The sequence below is a fragment of the Poromitra crassiceps genome (genome assembly GCF_964638095.1).
Source record: "Poromitra crassiceps genome assembly, chromosome: 8".
Lineage (NCBI taxonomy): Eukaryota > Metazoa > Chordata > Actinopteri > Beryciformes > Melamphaidae > Poromitra > Poromitra crassiceps.
The window spans coordinates 6,585,965-6,606,782 of record NC_139629.1 but is presented as its reverse complement, the minus strand read 5'-3'; the positions used below and the strand labels follow the sequence as shown (position 1 = coordinate 6,606,782).

At 48.3% G+C, this 20,818-nt stretch overlaps 1 protein-coding gene across 1 annotated transcript in view; it reads right to left on the bottom strand.

Moving 5' to 3' along the window:
- Nucleotides 1-20,818, bottom strand: part of pdia5 (protein disulfide isomerase family A, member 5) — an 82,781-nt gene that overhangs the window by 18,811 nt on the left and 43,152 nt on the right. The window contains exons 10-14 of the mRNA XM_083641488.1: nucleotides 16,623-16,694; nucleotides 13,645-13,781; nucleotides 3,877-3,947; nucleotides 1,353-1,516; nucleotides 284-414 (exon numbers count right to left, since the gene is read on the bottom strand). Of these exons, the coding sequence (XP_083497614.1) occupies nucleotides 284-414; nucleotides 1,353-1,516; nucleotides 3,877-3,947; nucleotides 13,645-13,781; nucleotides 16,623-16,694 (575 nt within the window). The remainder of the gene's footprint in view (nucleotides 1-283; nucleotides 415-1,352; nucleotides 1,517-3,876; nucleotides 3,948-13,644; nucleotides 13,782-16,622; nucleotides 16,695-20,818) is intronic.

Sequence of the window (20,818 nt, the reverse complement as noted above, 5' to 3'; positions counted from 1 at the left end):
GGGGTTTATATAGGGAGTGATGAGGAGCTTGGCAGGCAGCCCCGGGTTACGTAGACGCATCACAGCATGATGTGCTACAGAGCTGGGCTGTGATTGCATTGTGCTCGTCGTGAGAACTTCACACACACGTAACTATTTTGATCAAAACAGATGAATCTGAACGGCTTGTGAAAGGATCGTGTCTGATCAGCGCTCTCCCAAGTCGGGAAGAGATGGCACAAACTGGCCCCCAGAATAATAAACCTATTTAGTTAAGTGGACTTGGCATTGAGATAGTCCTTACAGGGAGCGTAGAACATGACCAGAGCGTGTTTCTTCTTCTTCAGCGCTTCGCGGAAGTCCTCCGACCCGAGATGGCTGACGGTGGAAGGCTTGTCGTCCCAGGACTGCTCTGGTGGAGGCGGAGCCTGGGGACTGGGAAGAGAGAGGCAGAGATGAACCAGAGAGCAAAACAATATTTAGTACGTATGTACTACATCATGGCAAAAAAAAGAAAATAAACTTCTTTCTTTCTTTCTTCTTTCTTTCACTGTAAAGTATGTCTGTAACATAGACCGTAAAGATCTATAATCATGAATTGGCATATATTTATATATAAATATATATATATTTATTGAATGAGTTTGAAAGAGGACGAGGTGAATGGTGAATGCTGTAGTGAGACATCAGGGGACTCAGTCTGTCATTTGATGTCAACCTTATAAAAGTTGACCTCTGTTAACCTCGGGTCCCTGCTCTTGGCTCTAATGGCCACAGCCATACCGATGTGATCACAGGGACATTACCTTTCACAATGACCCTTCATCACAGGGACATTACCTTTCACAATGACCCTTCATCACAGGGACATTACCTTTCACAATGACCCTTCATCACAGGGACATTACCTTTCACAATGACCCTTCATCACAGGGACATTACCTTTCACAATGACCCTTCATCACAGGGACATTACCTTTCACAATGACCCTTCATCACAGGGACATTACCTTTCACAATGACCCTTCATCACAGGGACATTACCTTTCACAATGACCCTTCATCACAGGGACATTACCTTTCACAATGACCCTTCCAAAGGGTTCATTTATTATAGTGGGAGGTCGTTAAAAAACATCACCTTGGCAGCAAATCCATGCTACACCTCACCGACTATGTTATGGAGGGCAAGCGAAAGAGGACAGGGCGTTCGGGCTTACAGGATACATGGAGTAACAGTGCTAAAATATCTTTTCGCTGAGGAGCGGGTGAGTCCAACCTGAGGTTATAAGTCTGTGTCTAAAACACAATAATCCTGTGCGGGGCGGGGGGGGGGGGGGGATGGAGCAACGTCCCACAGATGTGTGACTCACTTGTGCAGAAAGTCGATGATCTTGTCCTTGCTGCGGAGATGCGGCAGCGTGTACTTCTCCTCGCCCTTCTCGAAATACTTGACGGTCGGGAAGCCGGAGATCTTGAAGCGTTCCCCCGCTGCCTTGTGTATCGTGGTGTCCATCGCTGCCAGCACACCTGGACTCTGTTGAGAAACAAGCATGTCAAACCATCAGTCACTCTGGAGTGCGTCGGAGGCCGATTAGCCAAATTGGACTGGCATTGTAGTAGAGATGGCTCTAAATTACCCACTGACTGCATTATGTCAATTAATGCCAATTAAACCATATTTACACAGAGCCTTGAAAAGGATCCAAGTTCAAGCGTAGCAAAAGGGCCACAAAGCCCCCACCCCCCCTCCTGCATAAATGCACCGCCTTACAAACACTAGCAGAGAAGCAAGGAGGAGAAAAGTCTAATGATTTGATGGGTCTTGTGGGCTCAGGGTGAAGCAGGCTCCAGTACATCCATATTAGATAATGACCAGGCTCTTCCCATTGACCTCCAGTTGCCGGGCAGGGAGCCACAAGGAGCAGGTCCAAAAGCAAGCCTCAGGCCGGCGGGGGGGGGGGGGGGGGGGGGCTCGTGGATGAGATAATTGCTGCAATCACAACAAGTGTGAGTTTGATATGCCCTGCCCCCTGGCTGAGGAGTGCTAGATTACCATAGAGGACAGGAAGGGGGAGAGGAGAGGAGAGGGGAGGAGAGGTGAGGGACACACACCCCACTAATCAGAAACACAGGATAGACTGACCAGCATGTCGTCAGCTGCGTCAGCCAAGAGCCTTAAGGCCAAGTAGTGGGATTATGATGATCTGCTGTTGAGGCACCAGATAGATCACAGCTGAAGTTTACCCCGAGGTAGTCTGTGTGTGGACAAGTGTGTGTGTGTGTGTGTGTGTGTGATGCTAAAGTACTGCAGAGATGAACCTGCATCATGTGCACATGTACATACAGTACATGCAGTACATACAGAAAACACGTGAATAGAGCTGCAGCGATTAGGCGATTAATCGATCGTCAAAAAAATTGATGGCCAATTTTTTTTTAAATAATCGATTAATCATTTAGACCCCAAAAAAATCTCTTGTTCCAGCTTCTTAACTCATTGAGTGCCAATGACGACTTTAGTCGTCAATTCAAATAGTGACGTAGAGTGCCAAAGACGACTAAAGTCGTCAATTGCGTTTTTTGACGGGGGGATGTCGATCTAAGCCTCTTACATCGCCTCTTACAATATGGGAGCTATTGAATGTGTCTAACCTATTTTACAGAACCCTTAGGTGGCGACAGTGCTCTCCAGATAACAGAAAGGCAAGGAAAAAACAAAGAAGAAGTCGTTGGGGAAACGGAAATCGCATCGCATCCGTATGCATCGATATGCATGAAGCATAACGTTAGCTGTGCCTGCAGCAGCCAATCTGCTCCCACAATTGAGCCGCTCCGTGTCCGTTGCGACAGCACATCCGCATGATCAGCCGTGGAGTTGTTATTATTCTCAACTGGAAGCATGGTTGCCGGTGACAAACACACGCGGAACGCTGTAAAAAAGCTGGATGTCGCGCACCCTTCACTGTGCACAGCAAACTCAGCAGAGAGCCACCAGAGACACTCCCATACGGAGGAGGAGTGTGCAGTTGAGGCGGGGGGGGGGGGGCACGCAGAGCAGCACACAACACCCAGACAGACCCAGACAGCAGGACAGGATTGGCAAACGCAAGCCAGAATATCCGATGCCCACCAGCAGCAAATCAAGACCAGCAAGAAGCTGCAACCAGCAGCGCACGCAGGGGCCAGCGCTGCTGGTTGCAGCTAAAAAATATTATTCTGCCAAACAAAATTCCCTGGCCTTCACTGTTTTATTGAAGGAAATTATTTTTGAGGTGTGACTACATTAGAAAATATTAGCTTCAGAGTCAGTGATGTGCTTGAAATGTTTAATTTCACAAAAGGCTCATTATCTCAGCTTCTAGAAAAAAATTGCTGTTTTTGGTTAAATCAAGCTATCTTCTCCGGCTCATAACTAAAGAACGGAAAATGGGATCAATAAACTTTTTTTTGCAGATGATAGAAGAGAGTCTCATCGTTCTTTGTCCGTGTTCAGTGTTTACATAGTAATATCACACAATATTCTGTGGGCCTCGAGAAATCACTGAAAACGCTCTGAAACTCTGGCACTGGGAGCGTCCGTTCTCCAAAAGTGGCTGGCACTCAATGAGTTAAATGTGAATATTTTCTGGTGTCTTTAGTCTTCTACGACAGTCAACTGATTCTCTTTGGGTTGTGGACTGTTGGGTCAAGACAAAAGAAGACATTTGAGGATGTCATCTTGGGCTTTGGAGAAAAAGCGATGCGCCATTTTTTGCCATTTTATAGACCCAACGACTAATCGACCAGTGGAGAAAATAATCCTCAGATTAATCGACAATGAAAATAATCGTTAGTTGCAGCAGCCCTACATGCAAACTCAACACATGCATTGTAAACAGATTATATGCAACTTACGTCTGGACCCTTGTTGAGTATTTCAGCTGCTTCGTCATACTCTGGCTTCATCTTCTTACAGTGGCCACACCCTGAAGGATTCAACACACACACACACACACACACACACACACACACACACACACACACACACACACACACACACACACACACACACACACACACACACACACACACACACACACGTCCTGCGTGACTCACCCAGAGTGATTGAGACAGATGCAGCACTCAGGCTCTCCTTCATGCAGAACATGCCCACGAGAAATAACTGTATTTCAGAGGAAATCACTTCCATAAAAGCAACAGTGGAGGGCCTTGATTGTGCAATTTGATCTTTGCAAAACATTACATACACATCTTCGCACGACATGACGTTCCTCGTCGCTGTCTCGTCTAATCAGGGAGTGAAAATAAACCGCTCTCTCTCAGTCTCACCTCGTAATGTTGTGGGTTTAGCTGCTATACTTTGGGTAAAACTACAAATCAGATGGACAAGAAGACAGAGGAAATCTCTAAATTCCGCGTGTCCCCAGTTGTAGAAGTGGAGCTTTTAAATCAAAGCGGTTAATGATTGAGGCCAGGCGCTTTAAGTAAGCCAGGCTTGGCGGGTACAGGAACGTCAGGAGAAGGTTAGAGTCCAGTCTCACCTCGTAATGTGGTGGGTTTAGCTGCTATACTTTGGGTAAAACTACAAATCAGATGACAAGAAGACAGAGGAAACCTCTAAATTTCGCCCGGCGGCTTAAGTCGCGTCTGATCGCTCACAAACCCCAAGTTCTGGTTCTGAAAGTTGAGGCCAATGCGGTAGTTCCTCGAATGTCCACTTGAGGCTGGCTCCAAAAGGGAGTCATTCCCCATTCACCCCCATGTCAAAATGCCTGACTTTACAACAGAAATAAACACGTTGTACAAATAAAGCCTGGTTGTACAAAAAATGATTTTGGTCTTTATAGCTAAGTTCACCTTTAATGACAACTGTACAGGAGTTACATTTTTATATTCTGTCACTCACCCGTTTAGAGTTGAATAGAGGATAAAAAAGACTGTTTTGGGCATGATTGACAGGTCTCCTGTTCAGACATCGTTCAGCTTGCTGATCAATAGCACCAATAGCAGGTGGCGATTCGGCTCTGGGAAACCCCCTCTGTCATTGGCTCCGACCATGTCAAAATCAGAGCGGCTTCCGCTCCCTCCTCCCTGTGTGTCGCTGTAAATAGTGCCCTGCCGCCTCAGTGAAAACAACAACGCTAACTAGCTAGCAGGCTAACGGTAGAAGCCTACATGCTAGCTCGTTGCTACACGCTGAAAACGGCAAGTTGAATTGTTGAAAACTATTTTCCAAGGGCACTGCCGCTAAGCGCCGCCCATCGCAATCCCACTATGGAGACCTGCGGTGCCAGACTCCTCGGACGTAAGGGAGAGGAGGCTGGCCAGCGAGACTTCCTCTCCCCTGAAGGGTTGTGAGAGGACTATGCCTGCATGGTGATGCGGGGTTAGTGCTGACCTAGCAAGCTAACTTGAAATAGAGATTGTTCCCAAACTCCACACAAACCACACATATGAACACAAAGCTGCCCCTTGTTAGCTCAATACAGTTGAAACTAAGTTATTCAATTAAAGAAATACATTTTCTAGGCACAGATGTAGCTACTACATCAATGAACTTCAGCTTTAGCTAATCGCTCCCTGCTAACATGAGTTCCTGTTGCCAAATCTCGCGAGAGTATGTTGCTGCGATAGAGACAGGTCTTGAACAAGTTTAACTTTCTCCTGATCTTTCGGTCTGAAAAATGCCATTTTAGTGTCCGAATATTCTGAAGATATGTGGCTTCGGAGAACGGGCCGAATATTTACTGTAATGAATATGGGGGCGAAAGAATCTGTCATAACCTGAGATCACGTTGACTTTTCCCATTGACTCCAATAGACTCAGAACCTGCCGAAAACCTCCTAAGTGGGCGTGTCCGTGGAAAACCATGGGCAAAACCCACGTGCCAAAATGACAGGAAGTGAGTTGAAGTTGGGCCGTCTTGCTTGAAATCCCATGGTCTTTGGTCACACTCACTGCCTACGTCTATGAGCGCTCACTACACATTTCAGTGTCGGGGCTTGGCTGTGTGTCTGAGGTAATTGTGTGAGAGAAAGTCATTGAGAAGGGGCGAGAAAGAGTGAGGGATGACGGCTCAGACTGTGATAAAAGTAAGAGAGAGGAAGGGAAGGAGAGAGGGAGAAAAGGAGAGAGAGAGGGGGAGAGTGCAGAGGGTAGGCTTAGTGAAAAGGAGAGAGAGAGGGGGAGAGTGCAGAGGGTAGGCTAAGTGCGCATGCTAATAGAAATTCAAAAAGGTTGAATTTCATTACAGTACCAAACCCCAGCATCAGCTTCTGTCCTTTTTTTAATAAAAAGAATAGGACAGTGTTATTTGTGTTGCTTATGTTCTGCATAATTCTACAATATCTAGACGGAATGCAGTCGTGTGTGTGTGTGTGTGTGTGTGTGTACAGGCAGCACCAGCTCTCCAGCATCAGGAATAAACGCCATCTTTGACGTGTGTTTAATATTGCATGAGCGCACGCAGCATTGAGCGACTGGCAAACATTATATTTTTGGATCCAAAATGACTTTCAAAAACATAACAATATTTGTCCCGCACAATAAGATGTTGTGTCTCCTCTGTAATTGTACCGGGTGATGAGGGATGTGCAGTGTGTGTGTGTGTGTGTGTGTGTGTGTGTGTGTGTGTGTGTGTGTGTGTGTGTGTGTGTGTGTGTGTGAGTGTGTGTGTGTGTGTGTGTGTGTGTGTGTGTGTGTGTGTGTGTGTGTGTGTGTGTGTGTGTGTGTGTGTACGTGCATTTTCTTTTTCCACATCACGCTCGGGCATAGTTGCATGAAACAAACCGGGTTATATTTCCGAACCTGGTAAATTGCTCTTGTCATAATACTGTAGTTCAGAAATCCATTTCTTCAATATACAATGCAGCACTGGAACAGGCTATAAATCAAATATGATATGCCTTGAGGGGGACAGAACAAAAAAAGGTCTCTTTCAATTGAGTCAGTGTAGTGTTGTGGTCATGCAGATTGTATTAGGGCTTAACACACAGAGAGAGACTAAAATAACTTTGTCTGACCCTTCAAAGTGATGAGTAAGAGGGAAACCTGAATGGCTGTCCTGGGTGCTGGATCACCTCTGCTGGTGCCATCACCCTCTCTCAGCATTCACAACAGCTGGTGCTGGAGGTGGTGTGTGTGTGTGTGTGTGTGTGTGTGTGTGTGTGTGTGTGTGTGTGTGTGTGTGTGTGTGTGTGTGTGTGTGTGTGTGGCAGTGTAGGCGGAGGTTACAGTAACACAATGAAATAGTGCTGATTCAGAGTGAGGTTGGAGGGATGGACTGAGGAGCACGGAGTCCAGAGACCCAACACAGCGCTGTAGCTGTACTAAAACTGACAAACACTAAAGGGGGAAAAAGGCAGATGCAATCACTATATAGTATTGCAGGAATGAGTCGACAGTAGCAAATCACCGCCATGTTGGTTCTTAAGGGGAAAAGGCTATGGGATTTTAGTATGGGGATTTTGGGTTAAATGCATTAAATAATGTCTGTGGTTAACACAATCTTATGGGAGTGGAAATCTGTGTTCAGTAGGATAATCTTCACAAATGAGTGAGCGCTGTGCAGCCGACGATCCATAGTGAGCGCTGTGCAGCAGATGACCCATAGTGAGCGCTGTGCAGCCGACGACCCCCAGTGAGCGCTGTGCAGCAGATGACCCATAGTGAGCTCTGTGCAGCAGATGACCCATAGTGAGCTCTGTGCAGCAGATGACCCATAGTGAGCTCTGTGCAGCAGATGACCCTTAGTGAGCTCTGTGCAGCAGATGACCCATAGTGAGCTCTGTGCAGTAGATGACCCATAGTGAGCTCTGTGCAGCAGATGACCCATAGTGAGCTCTGTGCAGTAGATGACCCATAGTGAGCTCTGTGCAGTAGATGACCCATAGTGAGCTCTGTGCAGCAGATGACCCCCAGTGAGCTCTGTGCAGCAGATGACCCATAGTGAGCTCTGTGCAGCAGATGACCCATAGTGAGCTCTGTGCAGTAGATGACCCCCAGTGAGCTCTGTGCAGCAGATGACCCTTAGTGAGCTCTGTGCAGCAGATGACCCATAGTGAGCTCTGTGCAGCAGATGACCCTTAGTGAGCTCTGTGCAGCAGATGACCCTTAGTGAGCTCTGTGCAGCAGATGACCCTTAGTGAGCTCTGTGCAGCAGATGACCCTTAGTGAGCTCTGTGCAGCAGATGACCCTTAGTGAGCTCTGTGCAGCAGATGACCCTTAGTGAGCGCTGTGCAGCAGATGACCCATAGTGAGCTCTGTGCAGCAGATGACCCCCAGTGAGCGCTGTGCAGCAGATGACCCATAGTGAGCTCTGTGCAGCAGATGACCCTTAGTGAGCTCTGTGCAGTAGATGACCCATAGTGAGCTCTGTGCAGTAGATGACCCATAGTGAGCTCTGTGCAGTAGATGACTCATAGTGAGCTCTGTGCAGCAGATGACCCCCAGTGAGCTCTGTGCAGCAGATGACCCATAGTGAGCTCTGTGCAGCAGATGACCCATAGTGAGCTCTGTGCAGCAGATGACCCATAGTGAGCTCTGTGCAGCAGATGACCCATAGTGAGCTCTGTGCAGTAGATGACCCATAGTGAGCTCTGTGCAGTGGATGACCCATAGTGAGCTCTGTGCAGCAGATGACCCATAGTGAGCGATGTGCAGCAGATGACCCATAGTGAGCTCTGTGCAGCAGATGACCCATAGTGAGCTCTGTGCAGCAGATGACCCATAGTGAGCTCTGTGCAGTGGATGACCCATAGTGAGCTCTGTGCAGCAGATGACCCATAGTGAGCTCTGTGCAGTAGATGACCCATAGTGAGCTCTGTGCAGTAGATGCACGCTGAGAGGTGGACAGAAATACTGTTTGTGAGACCATTAATCTCACTCTGACAGCAGGGCCATTAAGAAACTGCATTCTGGCAAGTGTGTGTGTGTGTGTGTGTGTGTGTGTGTGTGTGTGTGTGTGTGTGTGTGTGTGTCTGTGTCTGAGTGAGAGAAAGAGAGATGTGAGGTTCAATTGTGTGCGATAAAAGTGTGTATCATGTTGTGAAAATGTGTGTATGATATGTGGGACCTGTGGACCGTTTGTACCGGCGTTTATATTTGTGAGAGTGTGTGTGTGTGTGTGTGTGAGTGAGTGTGTGTGTGTGTGTGTGTGTGTGTGTGTGTGTCTGTGAGTGTGTGTGTGTGTGTGTGTGTGTGTGTGTGTGTGTGTGTCTGTGTGTCTGTGAGTGTGTGTGTGTGTGTGTGTGTGTGTGTGTGTGTGTGTGTGTGTGTGTGTGTGTGTGTGTGTGTGTGTGTGTGTGTGTGTGTGTGTGAGTGTGTGAGCTGAAAAGCTTTGCTGTGCCTTGTTTCAGCTGGCTGCCCTTGAGCTGAGTGTGTGGGTGAATAGCCGCTGTCCGCGTGGTGAGTGGAGTGCGCCGCAAGCTTCAGTGAAGCCAGGGCTACATGCAGAGAGAGAGAGAGACACAGAGAGGGAGGGAGGGAGAGAGAGAAAGATAGAGAGGGAGAGAGATAGAGAGAGGGAGAGAGCGATAGACAGAGAGGGAGGGAGAGAGAGACAGAGAGGGAGAGATAGAGAGAGAGAGAGCGATAGACAGAGAGGGAGGGAGGGAGAGAGAGATAGAGAGGGAGAGAGAGACAGAGAGGGAGGGAGAGAGAGATAGAGAGGGAGAGAGATAGAGAGAGGGAGAGAGCGATAGACAGAGAGGGAGGGAGAGAGAGATAGAGAGGGAGAGAGAGACAGAGAGGGAGAGAGATAGAGAGAGAGAGAGAGCGATAGACAGAGAGGGAGGGAGAGAGCGAGAGATAGAGAGACGGGGGAAACTAGTTATGTCTGCTTCCTGACTGTGCTACGGTATTAAATGGCTGTCCTCTCAAACATATTTCTAGACATTAAAGGGACAGTTGTGAATGATTTGACGTGGGGTTGTTGTTGGGATAGATAGATAGATAGATAGATAGATAGACTTTATTGCAGACTCAAGGTCTATACAAAAATACAGTCACACATAATACAGAAAAGATTAAAAGAAAACACAAAATAAAAATAGTCTAGTGACTCATTTTAAAAGACACCTATACCAGTGCTCCCAAAGCTGAGACGTGCAGCACTGTACGCAATGTTCACCAGCACCACAGTCAGTGTACTGATGGCGGTCGGCGCGCTCCCAGTTTGGAGAAGCAGAGTAGCCGCGGCACATTGGCAAAGCAATGTACTGCTGCTTTGAGAGGGGTCAGCAGCAAATATGCATTTGAGGCACCTACAAGAAGGCCAACCTAAACAAACCACTATCAGTTTAAAGGAGAACTAACCTCCAAAACACTTTTTTTCAGCTTTTAACCAATATATATGACTTTGGGGGTGATGTGTGAAGAATTCTGGTCAGAATTTCCACATTTGACACCAAACTGTTGCCATTTGACCATTTGTATCATTTTTCAGCAGCATACCTGGCATAAGCGCCCCTAAGGGTCAAACAGTGCTTTTTTTTTTTTTCTCAAATGAATGGGATATTTGGTACAACCTGACGTCAGGTTGTCCCCAAAGACTATGGGATTTCAAGATAATTACTCCCCTACCCCCCCTGTACCCTTTCGGCTCCTCAGAACTCCAAGCCTATTCTTATTGAAGTTTGCTCTTAAAATACTGAACCAAACGTCGTCAAAGTTGGCACATGTCTTAATTATAGTTAGTTTCCCGCTGAATGTGTCATTACTTTATTGATATCTTACCTGGATAAGCTCGAATGATGATGTTTATATTATCAGTCCGAGTTGCAAGCTACTGTCTCCAGCCCAGGCAGGCGAGAGTCGTACTGTTACATGGACGAGCCCCAAGCTCCGCGGGCGCGCGCAGCAGAGCAGAGCTCTCTGTGCTCTGAGTAGAGAGAGCAGTCTGATATTTCCGCAAACAAATATGGTCGCAGTTTAGCGCACATGTAAAATATAACGCTATACTACGACGTGACAACGTGACAAAGCTTCTCTAAACACATCGGCTACTATCATTTCCCTGCATCCCTCCTACTGAGATTATATCGGTAATGATTTTGGACAGACTGAATGCGCGGAGGAGGCGGAGAGATCTGCAGCTCTGCCCTGAGTAGACACTCGCCTCGCTCCGACTACTGTGCCTGTCTGTGAAAAGCGTCCTGTCCAGTCGCACCTTCGCAAACAGATGCGGGATTCCCTCAATCCTGTACCCAATCTCAGACTGTATTCTCTAAATCGCACACCAGCTATTTCTGTCTGTTTGTTTGTTGCTCCGTGAGGTTACAAGCGCCCCATGCTGTTTCGCCCCATGCTGTTTCGCCAGCCGGGGTCTGGCAGGAGGGAGGAGGCGCAGGCAGCCTGCACTGCGCTGAGAGGAAAAAACTTTTGCACAACTTTTAACAACAATCACGAAAAGCCCCCAAACTAAAATGAAAAAGGGACTATATGGCAACTTGGACGAGGGAATGACGTAGAGAAATCTCGCATTGTGTTACCCCAGAACGGGGGGTTTGTCGTATTGTGCGGTGTGCTGCTGTAACGAGCCCATGCCACTTTGCTCTCGTAACGTAGTTCAACACACTGCCATAGAGTTACATGCAGAAAAATAATTAAATTTCTAGTTCGCCACTGAATTACCAAATTGATATAACTTTCAACCATTTTGAGCAAAGCTCTTTCCATACAGGCCACCAGCGTTGGCTAATTGTTGATATTTATACAGATATGGCCCCTCTCAAATAAATTATTTTTGAGGCAATAGGCAAACTGTAATGGCGTCGATTTCCGAAAAAAAATCTGGACTTCAACACAGCCAAAGAGTCCAGTATAGACAAGAGCATATGTCATTTCTTGGTTTTTTCCATAGGTATTTTCAAATCACTGTTCTAATACATATCTAGGGGGTTAGTCCCCCTTTAAGTGTACGCTGTATTAACATTTTCAGTGCTTTACCTTTCCTTTGACACTACATCTTATCGACTGTAGAACTTCCGTACTCCTACTCATGCCATGCACTGTATTACAGTGGTGGCACACCAGAGCAGCGCTAGTCGCTTGGTGGTGCAGCTTGATTGGCTGTCTTGTCTTTCCATTTTGAATTGGTCGATTTTAAATTGGCCCCTCCTCTCGTCACTGTCACCCCCCGCCAGGTATGCTTTGCAACATGCTTTGGAACCAGCCTAATTCTCTCACGTCACTCCCCTCTTTTCCGCGACCTTCACTGGCTTCCCATCTCGGCACGCATCAAATTCAAGACCCTGGTACTCGCCTACAGAGCAGTACACCAGACTGCTCCTCCCCATCTGCAATCTATGGTCAGGTTCCAAACCTCATCTCCTTCCCTCCGCTCCTCCTCCCTTGCGGGTCGCCTCGCCACTCTATCGCTACGTGGGCTCAGAAGTTGCTCATCCCGGTCGCGACTCTTCACATCCCTGGCGCCACAATGGTGGAACGAGCTCCACCCCTTCTGTCAGAACGGCCCAATCACTGCCCATCTTTCGGCGGCAACTAAAAACACACCTCTTCATGCTACTCCTGGACCCTTCTTGAACTAACCCTTCTTAAAACAACTTTGAACAAATGCTACTTTATTCCTTTTCAAGTCTTAGCTGACGAAGACTGTGTTGCACAGTTACTACTGTTGACAAAATGTACTATTAAGTCGCTTTGGATAAAAGCGTCTGCTAAATGACGTAATGTAATGTAATCATGAAAGAGATCATGCCCCTAGTATCAAGAAAATGGCAACTGAATCAAGAAAATGATTGAAAACAATTTTTTTTCCACAAGATTTTAACATCCATTCTCATAATAAATGAGTAAGTTGCAGTGTAGAGTAGAGACAGTGTGGTCGAGTGCAGGGAGAGGGACAGGGGGAAGGATAAGGAGGACAGGGGGAGGAGGTGGTCGGTAGTCGAGAAGTTGACAAAGCAAAATGAAATAAAAATAAAAATCGTAATACCCCAAAACTGATAGCTGCTGCAGTCAGAATGCACGAATCCATTTGCATGATTTTGCAGCTACGGGTTCTATTTATTATCATGCAAAGTCTGGGCTCACGGCTCCCTAGCAGCTTCACAGAGCCGAGACAAAGGCTGGACCAAAGTAAGGCAATCTGGAGCAGAAACATCTCATCCCACTGACACCATTCTGGCGCGTTTACAAAGGTCTTGTAACAACGGCAATATGTTGCGTGAGCAACAATGACAAGCAGGCTTATGGAAACCATATGGCGACATGAAACTATTCTGGTGTGTGGCACAAAAGACCTACAGCTACAGCAAACAGCTTGACTTGGGTTCGTTTTTCACTTTCAGTCTGCGTTGGTCTGCCGTCTTCCCTCTGACTGTTAATGCTGAACGCTACGAGCGAAACATTGAGGTTACTTGAATATCTAAATACCACTTCCACCCAGGAGAATACTAACATGAGCATGTTTCACGTAGCAGGAAGAACTGTGGAGCTCAGGTTACACACTGCTGCACATATTTTACAATGTAAACAACGTCTTCTTAAGTACTTTATATCTATTTCCTGAAGGGTGAAAAAATATTTGACCCTACCCAGAAAAACTGTCAAAAGGGTTTCACTAACTGTTGTTCATCGTTGCATCATGCAGTTAGCGCACTGTTTTGGACCATGTTGTTCCACCGCTGTCTTTACTCACAAGGGGCGTAGAACATGACCAGGGCAGAGGGGTGCTCCTCCAGGAAGCTGTCCAAGGAGTCGTCGGTCAGGTGGAAGACCGCCGAGTCCGTCTCCGACCAGGGGACCTCGGGGGTCTTGGGCTGGGGGGGCTGGGGGCTGAGAGAGAGAGAGAGAGAGAGAGACAGAGGTGAGGGGGACATTTAAAAAGCAGGCCAATTCCAGCTGTTGTGTAATATCGGCACGGAGCAAAATCAAGACACAGCTGTAGCCCACTCTCCACCCGGCAGCACGCACATCTGGAGTGGAGCAGCCGCGCCTCGATGACAGAGCGTAGTCCTGTAATGCCAAGAACCAGTGGACACACACACACACACACATCAACAAGTGCACACGTCTCTCTCTGTACACACACACACACACAAAGGTGCATTTATAAGCTGCACACACACACACACACACGTATCCCCCTTCTGCAATCTCTTCTCATCATCACGCACCTGGGCCTTAGCCAATGTGCTTAAGCCGAAATGAGACTGGATATCATTTTAAAATGTCAGAATTGTGCTTAGAAGTGCAACGTTTCCTCCAGACACACTCCTCTTATCCCGAAAGTCATCTGTCCAACATACATCTCTTTGAAATAATAAAAAGCCCAGAAATATCACCGGCTGAATTTATTCTTATTCCATACCGGATGCCTTCCCTAGTTGCTCCTAGGCAATATCCAGCGCACGTCCTTCCCTGGCGAGCTAAAAGCTCCAGCATCTCTGCCTATTTGGCTAAACAGAGCACTTGTGATCTCTATAATAGCACCCCCCCCATTATCAGAGTGCTAGTGCTGCAGAGGAATCTAAAACAAGTACTGCGGTGACATTCCTTTTTCCCAGCAGGTTTCAATCTAACCCCAGAGATCCTGCTGTCCAAAGAATCTAACCCCAGAGATCCTGCTGTCCAAAGAGGCACGGCTCGGCAAGGACTCTGACTGCATTACCTCTGCTTCTGCATTCACTTACAGGCTTGCAAATTGGACTGAACTGGACTCGGGGGGGCGGGATCGGTACCGAGCAGATGTCACATGATGCTCCGGGGTTCTGAGTAAGCGAGCGTGGGACTACTCATGAAACAGGCAGAGAGTGATTAAAGGGGGAGAGGTGGTGAGTGGGCCGGGGAGGGAAGGGCTGCCACCCCTCTGCAGCTGCTGCCCTCCTGCGTGTCTGAGTTCCCGGGCCCAACGGAGAGTGTTACTCCAACACATCCTCTGCTGTCGTGCTCGCTTTCCTGTGATCGCTGTGAAAGCCCTGCTCCGTGCCCTCTGTCTGCAGCCCTGCAGACAGCAGCACTGTGAAAGACCTGCTCCGTGCCCTCTGTCTGCAGCCCTGCAGACAGCACTGTGAAAGACCTGCTCCGTGCCCTCTGTCTGCAGGGTTGCAGACAGCACTGTGAAAGACCTGCTCCGTACCCTCTGTCTGCAGGGTTGCAGACAGCACTGTGAAAGCCCTGCTCCGTGCCCTCTGTCTGCAGCCCTGCAGACAGCAGCACTGTGAAAGACCTGCTCCATGCCCTGTGTCTGCAGGGTTGCAGACAGCACTGTGAAAGACCTGCTCCGTACCCTCTGTCTGCAGGGTTGCAGACAGCACTGTGAAAGCCCTGCTCCATGCCCTCTGTCTGCAGACAGCACTGTGAAAGCCCTGCTCCATGCCCTCTGTCTGCAGACAGCACTGTGAAAGACCTGCTCCATGCCCTCTGTCTGCAGGGTTGCAGACAGCACTGTGAAAGCCCTGCTCCATGCCCTCTGTCTGCAGCCCTGCAGACAGCACTGTGATAGACCCGCTCCATGCCCTCTGTCTGCAGCCCTGCAGACAGCACTGTGAAAGCCCTGCTCCATGCCCTCTGTCTGCAGGGCTGCAAACAGCACTGTGAAAGACCTGCTCCGTGCTCTCTGTCTGCAGCCCTGCAGACAGCACTGTGAAAGCCCTGCTCCATGCCCTCTGTCTGCAGCCAGCAGCACTGTGACAGCCCTGCTCCATGCCCTCTGTCTGCAGCCAGCAGCACTGTGAAAGCCCTGCTCCATGCCCTCTGTCTGCAGCCAGCAGCACTGTGAAAGCCCTGCTCCATGCCCTCTGTCTGCAGCCCTGCAGACAGCGACGAGTATCCTTCCAGGCCCTTAATGCAGTGGGTCAAACGGGGAGCGATAGAGTGGTAGATGAAAGTAAGAGGAAAGGAAGGAAATGTGATGTGAGGTATTTGATATTGAAGGTGAGAAGCGAAGCTAGATGACAGATTTAGTGGAGGAGGCAAGAGACTGAATGTAGTCTTGAAACCCCGTTGTGCCATTTTAAAACCTACATTTTATGTCAAAAGGGAGTCCTGCACACCGTCCAAACTTGCAAATAAGAATTTATTTTGTGATGTTTTGGTCACCGACCTTTTTTTTTGTTTGAAAAATGTCGGTGACCAAAACATCACAAATTAAATTCTTATTTGCAAGTTCAGACGGTGTGCGGCACTCCCTTTTTACATTTGATGGACAATTCTGTTCCTGTCCGACGCACCTGCCCGAAAAAGAGATGTGCGGAGCTCTCCTTCAAAAAAACAACAACCTACATACGTCTAAGAGAGGTCAAAAGTTTTCATTGTGTATTGTTCATGTGTATTAATCTGTCGCTTATTTCCTCGACTAATCGATTAGTCTATAAAATGTCACAAAATGGTGAAAAATGTTGATGACTTTTCCTCAAAGCCAAAGATGACATCAAATACCAATAGAAGACTAAAGAAGCCAGAAAATATTCACATTTACTGTAAAAAGCTGGAACCAGAGAATTTCTTTTATTTTTTCTTAAAAATCAGTCTAAAATGATTCATCGACTGTAAAAAATGGTTGGCAATACATTTTCTGTCGATCGACTAATCGATCAGTCGACTAATCATTGCAGCTCTAGTAAAAAGGGCATGGTAAAAGCTGAAGAGGATGTGCGCGTGTCTGATCATACTCACTTCCTCATCCAGTCGGCCATGTCCTTGGCCGTGGCTCCATAGTTTTCATAGTGGTGGAGGAACTTCCCTTTCCTGAAGGACAAAGGAGCAGAAGAAAGTCATCTCTAAAGCATGTCAGCATCAGTCACCATCAGCCTGCAGAACTGACACTGAGGAAACGCACTCATCCAGGTCATGTGTTATCATGGACCAGAGACAGGATCCTCAACACAGCATTCCCAGAAGCACAAACAGAACCTCGTTTCTAAGAGAGGCCAGACACGAGGCCAGTTCTGCTTCTCAGAGCCCTCTCTCCATGTGAAGATGACATGTTGAAGAGTACGGACCGGAGAGCAGGATGGGGGCTTTTGAAACATATCCGGCTCAAAACCAAAAGGAAATGTTTTATGAGAGCCGACGAGCAAAAGTTCAACGGCGATTGATTTTCTTCTTCTGTCTTGCATTATTTTGTATCTCTGGTTTAAAAGTGCCTTGAAGAAATGCCAGGCTATATGCCACTGACCCATCGTCATGAATCAGTAACAAGCAAGAAGCATCTCTTCAACTTCAGCGTGTGAAAACATTCAAACCTAAGCTGATGTTCCTCATAGGAAGGAGTTCTATTTGCCCTTCTCCCTTCCCACCCAATTCACCCATCACTACCCTCTACCTGGGCAGTCTGTGAGCCCTACACCCTACAGAGGGTAGTGATGACCTGGCTCTGGGCAGTCTGTGAGCCCTACACCCTACAGAGGGTAGTGATGACCTGGCTCTGGGCAGTCTGTGAGCCCTACACCCTACAGAGGGTAGTGATGACCTGGCTCTGGGCAGTCTGTGAGCCCTACACCCTACAGAGGGTAGTGATGACCTGGCTCTGGGCAGTCTGTGAGCCCTACACCCTACAGAGGGTAGTGATGACCTGGCTCTGGGCAGTCTGTGAGCCCTACACCCTACAGAGGGTAGTGATGACCTGGCTCTGGGCAGTCTGTGAGCCCTACACCCTACAGAGGGTAGTGATGACCTGGCTCTGGGCAGTCTGTGAGCCCTACACCCTACAGAGGGTAGTGATGACCTGGCTCTGGGCAGTCTGTGAGCCCTACACCCTACAGAGGGTAGTGATGACCTGGCTCTGGGCAGTCTGTGAGCCCTACACCCTACAGAGGGTAGTGATGACCTGGCTCTGGGCAGTCTGTGAGCCCTACACCCTACAGAGGGTAGTGATGACCTGGCTCTGGGCAGTCTGTGAGCCCTACACCCTACAGAGGGTAGTGATGACCTGGCTCTGGGCAGTCTGTGAGCCCTACACCCTACAGAGGGTAGTGATGACCGTGGTTACCGTGGTGCCTGAGATATATCGCCCAAAGTATTAAAGGTGATACACGATTATTACACATGCAGGATTGTGAGCGTAGAACTTTAACCTTAACCCTGCTACCGTGGCAGAAAGAGGCTGCTTGGAATTCAATCAGCGAGATTTATGATCAACTCCTACATTCACTTATTTTATCTCTGCTGCTGTAAAGTGTGCAGAAATAAATGCCATTTGCCCGACGTTCTCAAGACGCTTTTCTCGCGTAAAGGACGCTGCAAGGACAAGCTGATGTACAGTTTCCAGTTGTGTTGCTTGCCTTAACTGAATAATAAGTTGAACTATGCTGTGGCGTTGGATAGTAAGCAGGCTAAAAGACCTTGACTGCTAGGTCTTGCAGCGGGTGCAGCGGCCAGATAACTCCAGTGGTGTTGATGCTGCTGTTACCCTGCGGTGATTAGCTCCTGTTTATCAGTGAGGGGCTCATTACTGGAGCCAACGGGCTCGGATGCTCGTTGGCTCGGCCCGGCGCTGCGCTGACACTAATGTGCTCGCGGCTAACGGACTGGCTGTGGCTCAGCTACACATGAACGCTCCTGCACGTGCAAGCATGTGTGCACACACACACACACAGTCACACACACACACACACGCGCACGCACGCATGCACACGCACACGCACACACACACACACACACACACACACACGGAGCAACACATACAGGCAGAGGGCAAACACACACACAGACAAACCACAGAGGCACTTAATCAGTCCCGGTCTAATTAAAAGGCCAGACTGGAATGAGAGAGCTTTTAATGTGGAGAGGGGGATGATGATGCTGGTGCAGGACGAATAAGAACGGGGGGATAGAGAGAGGGACGAATAAGAACGGGGGGATAGAGAGGGGGACGAATAAGAACGGGGGGATAGAGAGGGGGACGAATAAGAACGGGGCGATAGAGAGAGGGACGAATAAGAACGGGGGGATAGAGAGGGGGACGAATAAGAACGGGGCGATAGAGAGAGAGACGAATAAGAACGGGGCGATAGAGAGAGGGACGAATAAGAACGGGGCGATAGAGAGAGGGACGAATAAGAACGGGGCGATAGAGAGGGAGACGAATAAGAACGGGGCGATAGAGAGAGGGACGAATAAGAACGGGGCGATAGAGAGAGGGACGAATAAGAACGGGGCGATAGAGAGAGGGACGAATAAGAACGGGGCGATAGAGAGGGGGACGAATAAGAACGGGGCGATAGAGAGAGGGACGAATAAGAACGGGGCGATAGAGAGAGGGACGAATAAGAACGGGGCGATAGAGAGAGGGACGAATAAGAACGGGGGGATAGAGAGAGGGACGAATAAGAACGGGCGGATAGAGAGAGCGACGAATAAGAACGGGGCGATAGAGAGAGGGACGAATAAGAACGGGGCGATAGAGAGAGGGACGAATAAGAACGGGGCGATAGAGAGAGGGCCGCAGCGCAGCAGCACGCATTTCACAACATTGTACATATCAAACCGTGCATGGATACGCTGGGTGGGGGGTCTGCATCAATAAACACCCACAATCAGTCATACTGTCACCCCCGTGCTGTGTGGCTATAGGGCAGACAACTGTGTGTGTGTGTGTGTGTGTGTGTGTGTGTGTGTGTGTGTGTGTGTGTGTGCGCGCGTGCGTGCGTGCGTGTGTGTGCGCGCGCGCGCGTACGTGTATGTGCATGTGTGTACACTTGGAACATACTGTATATAACCCAGTCTAACTCATAGACTGTATTAAAATATGGATGTAGCCAAAAAGCAGAAATAAACTCTTTACTGCCTGTTAAGTTTTGGTCACTATAGCTAAATTCAATATTCATGACAGGGAGTGAATTTTTAAGTGGTGCAGCCGCTAGTTTCAAGTCTTCTTCAGTACAGCATGATGATCATTTTGTCAATTATGCTCCCATTTTCGACTAAAATGGGTTTGTGGACTCCGGTTTTGAAGCTTCCAGTTTGTCATTTTGACCGTTGCTATCTGTCTTTCTTTGTTTCCAGACAGAGCCGCCTGCTATTGGTCCGTCATCGGCGAGCAGCGCGACCATCACTGGACAGGCAACCTGTCAATCACGCCCCAAATAGACGCTTATCTATTTGGATGCTTATCTATTTGGGGCATCTATCAAATCTAATTTTGAAAGCATCTATCAAATAGATGCTTTAGCTTAATTTTAGTCGAAATGGGAGCATAATTGACAAAATGATCATCATGCAAAAAGACGTGAAACTAGCGATTGAGACCATCAACTCATTAGGAAGCGGCTGCACCACTTCCGTCGTCATGAATGGTGAATTCAGCTACAGTGACCAACAGGCAGTAAAGAGTTTATTTCTGCTTTAAAGTTGGGCATTTTAACATGGGGGTCTATGGGGAATGAGTCGCTTTTGCAGCCAGCCTCGAGTGGCCATTCAAGGAACTGCCATTTTTGGCACTTCCGCGTTGGCTTCATCTTTCAGCTCTGGAGGTTGCCGCTTGGCCTAACTTTGCATATCTTCTCAGCCAGCCATTCAGCACAGCATGTGTGTTGTGCCCCTCGCTGCCAGACACTGTCCTGTGCATCCTGGCATCCTGGAGCAGCTAACATCCTGACTCCTCCAATGCCAGGCGACAGCCCCCCAGGCTGTAGGGTCTGCTTTGTTCAAAGGGAACACTTGAGGACCTACAGTACACTACACACTCCACAGAAACGTTCTCAAGAACTAGAAGAAGCACATTCTGAACGTCCAGGGCCACCGTCACCACCTGTGAAGTCTCCGCCGCTGTCGAGTCCGCTGGTATTTTTCCAAGCCTTGACGCCGTTTTCCGCTCAAGCCGGTTGTCTGGAGTGGCCCTGTGTGCGCTGACATTCTGCACCGTGGAACCG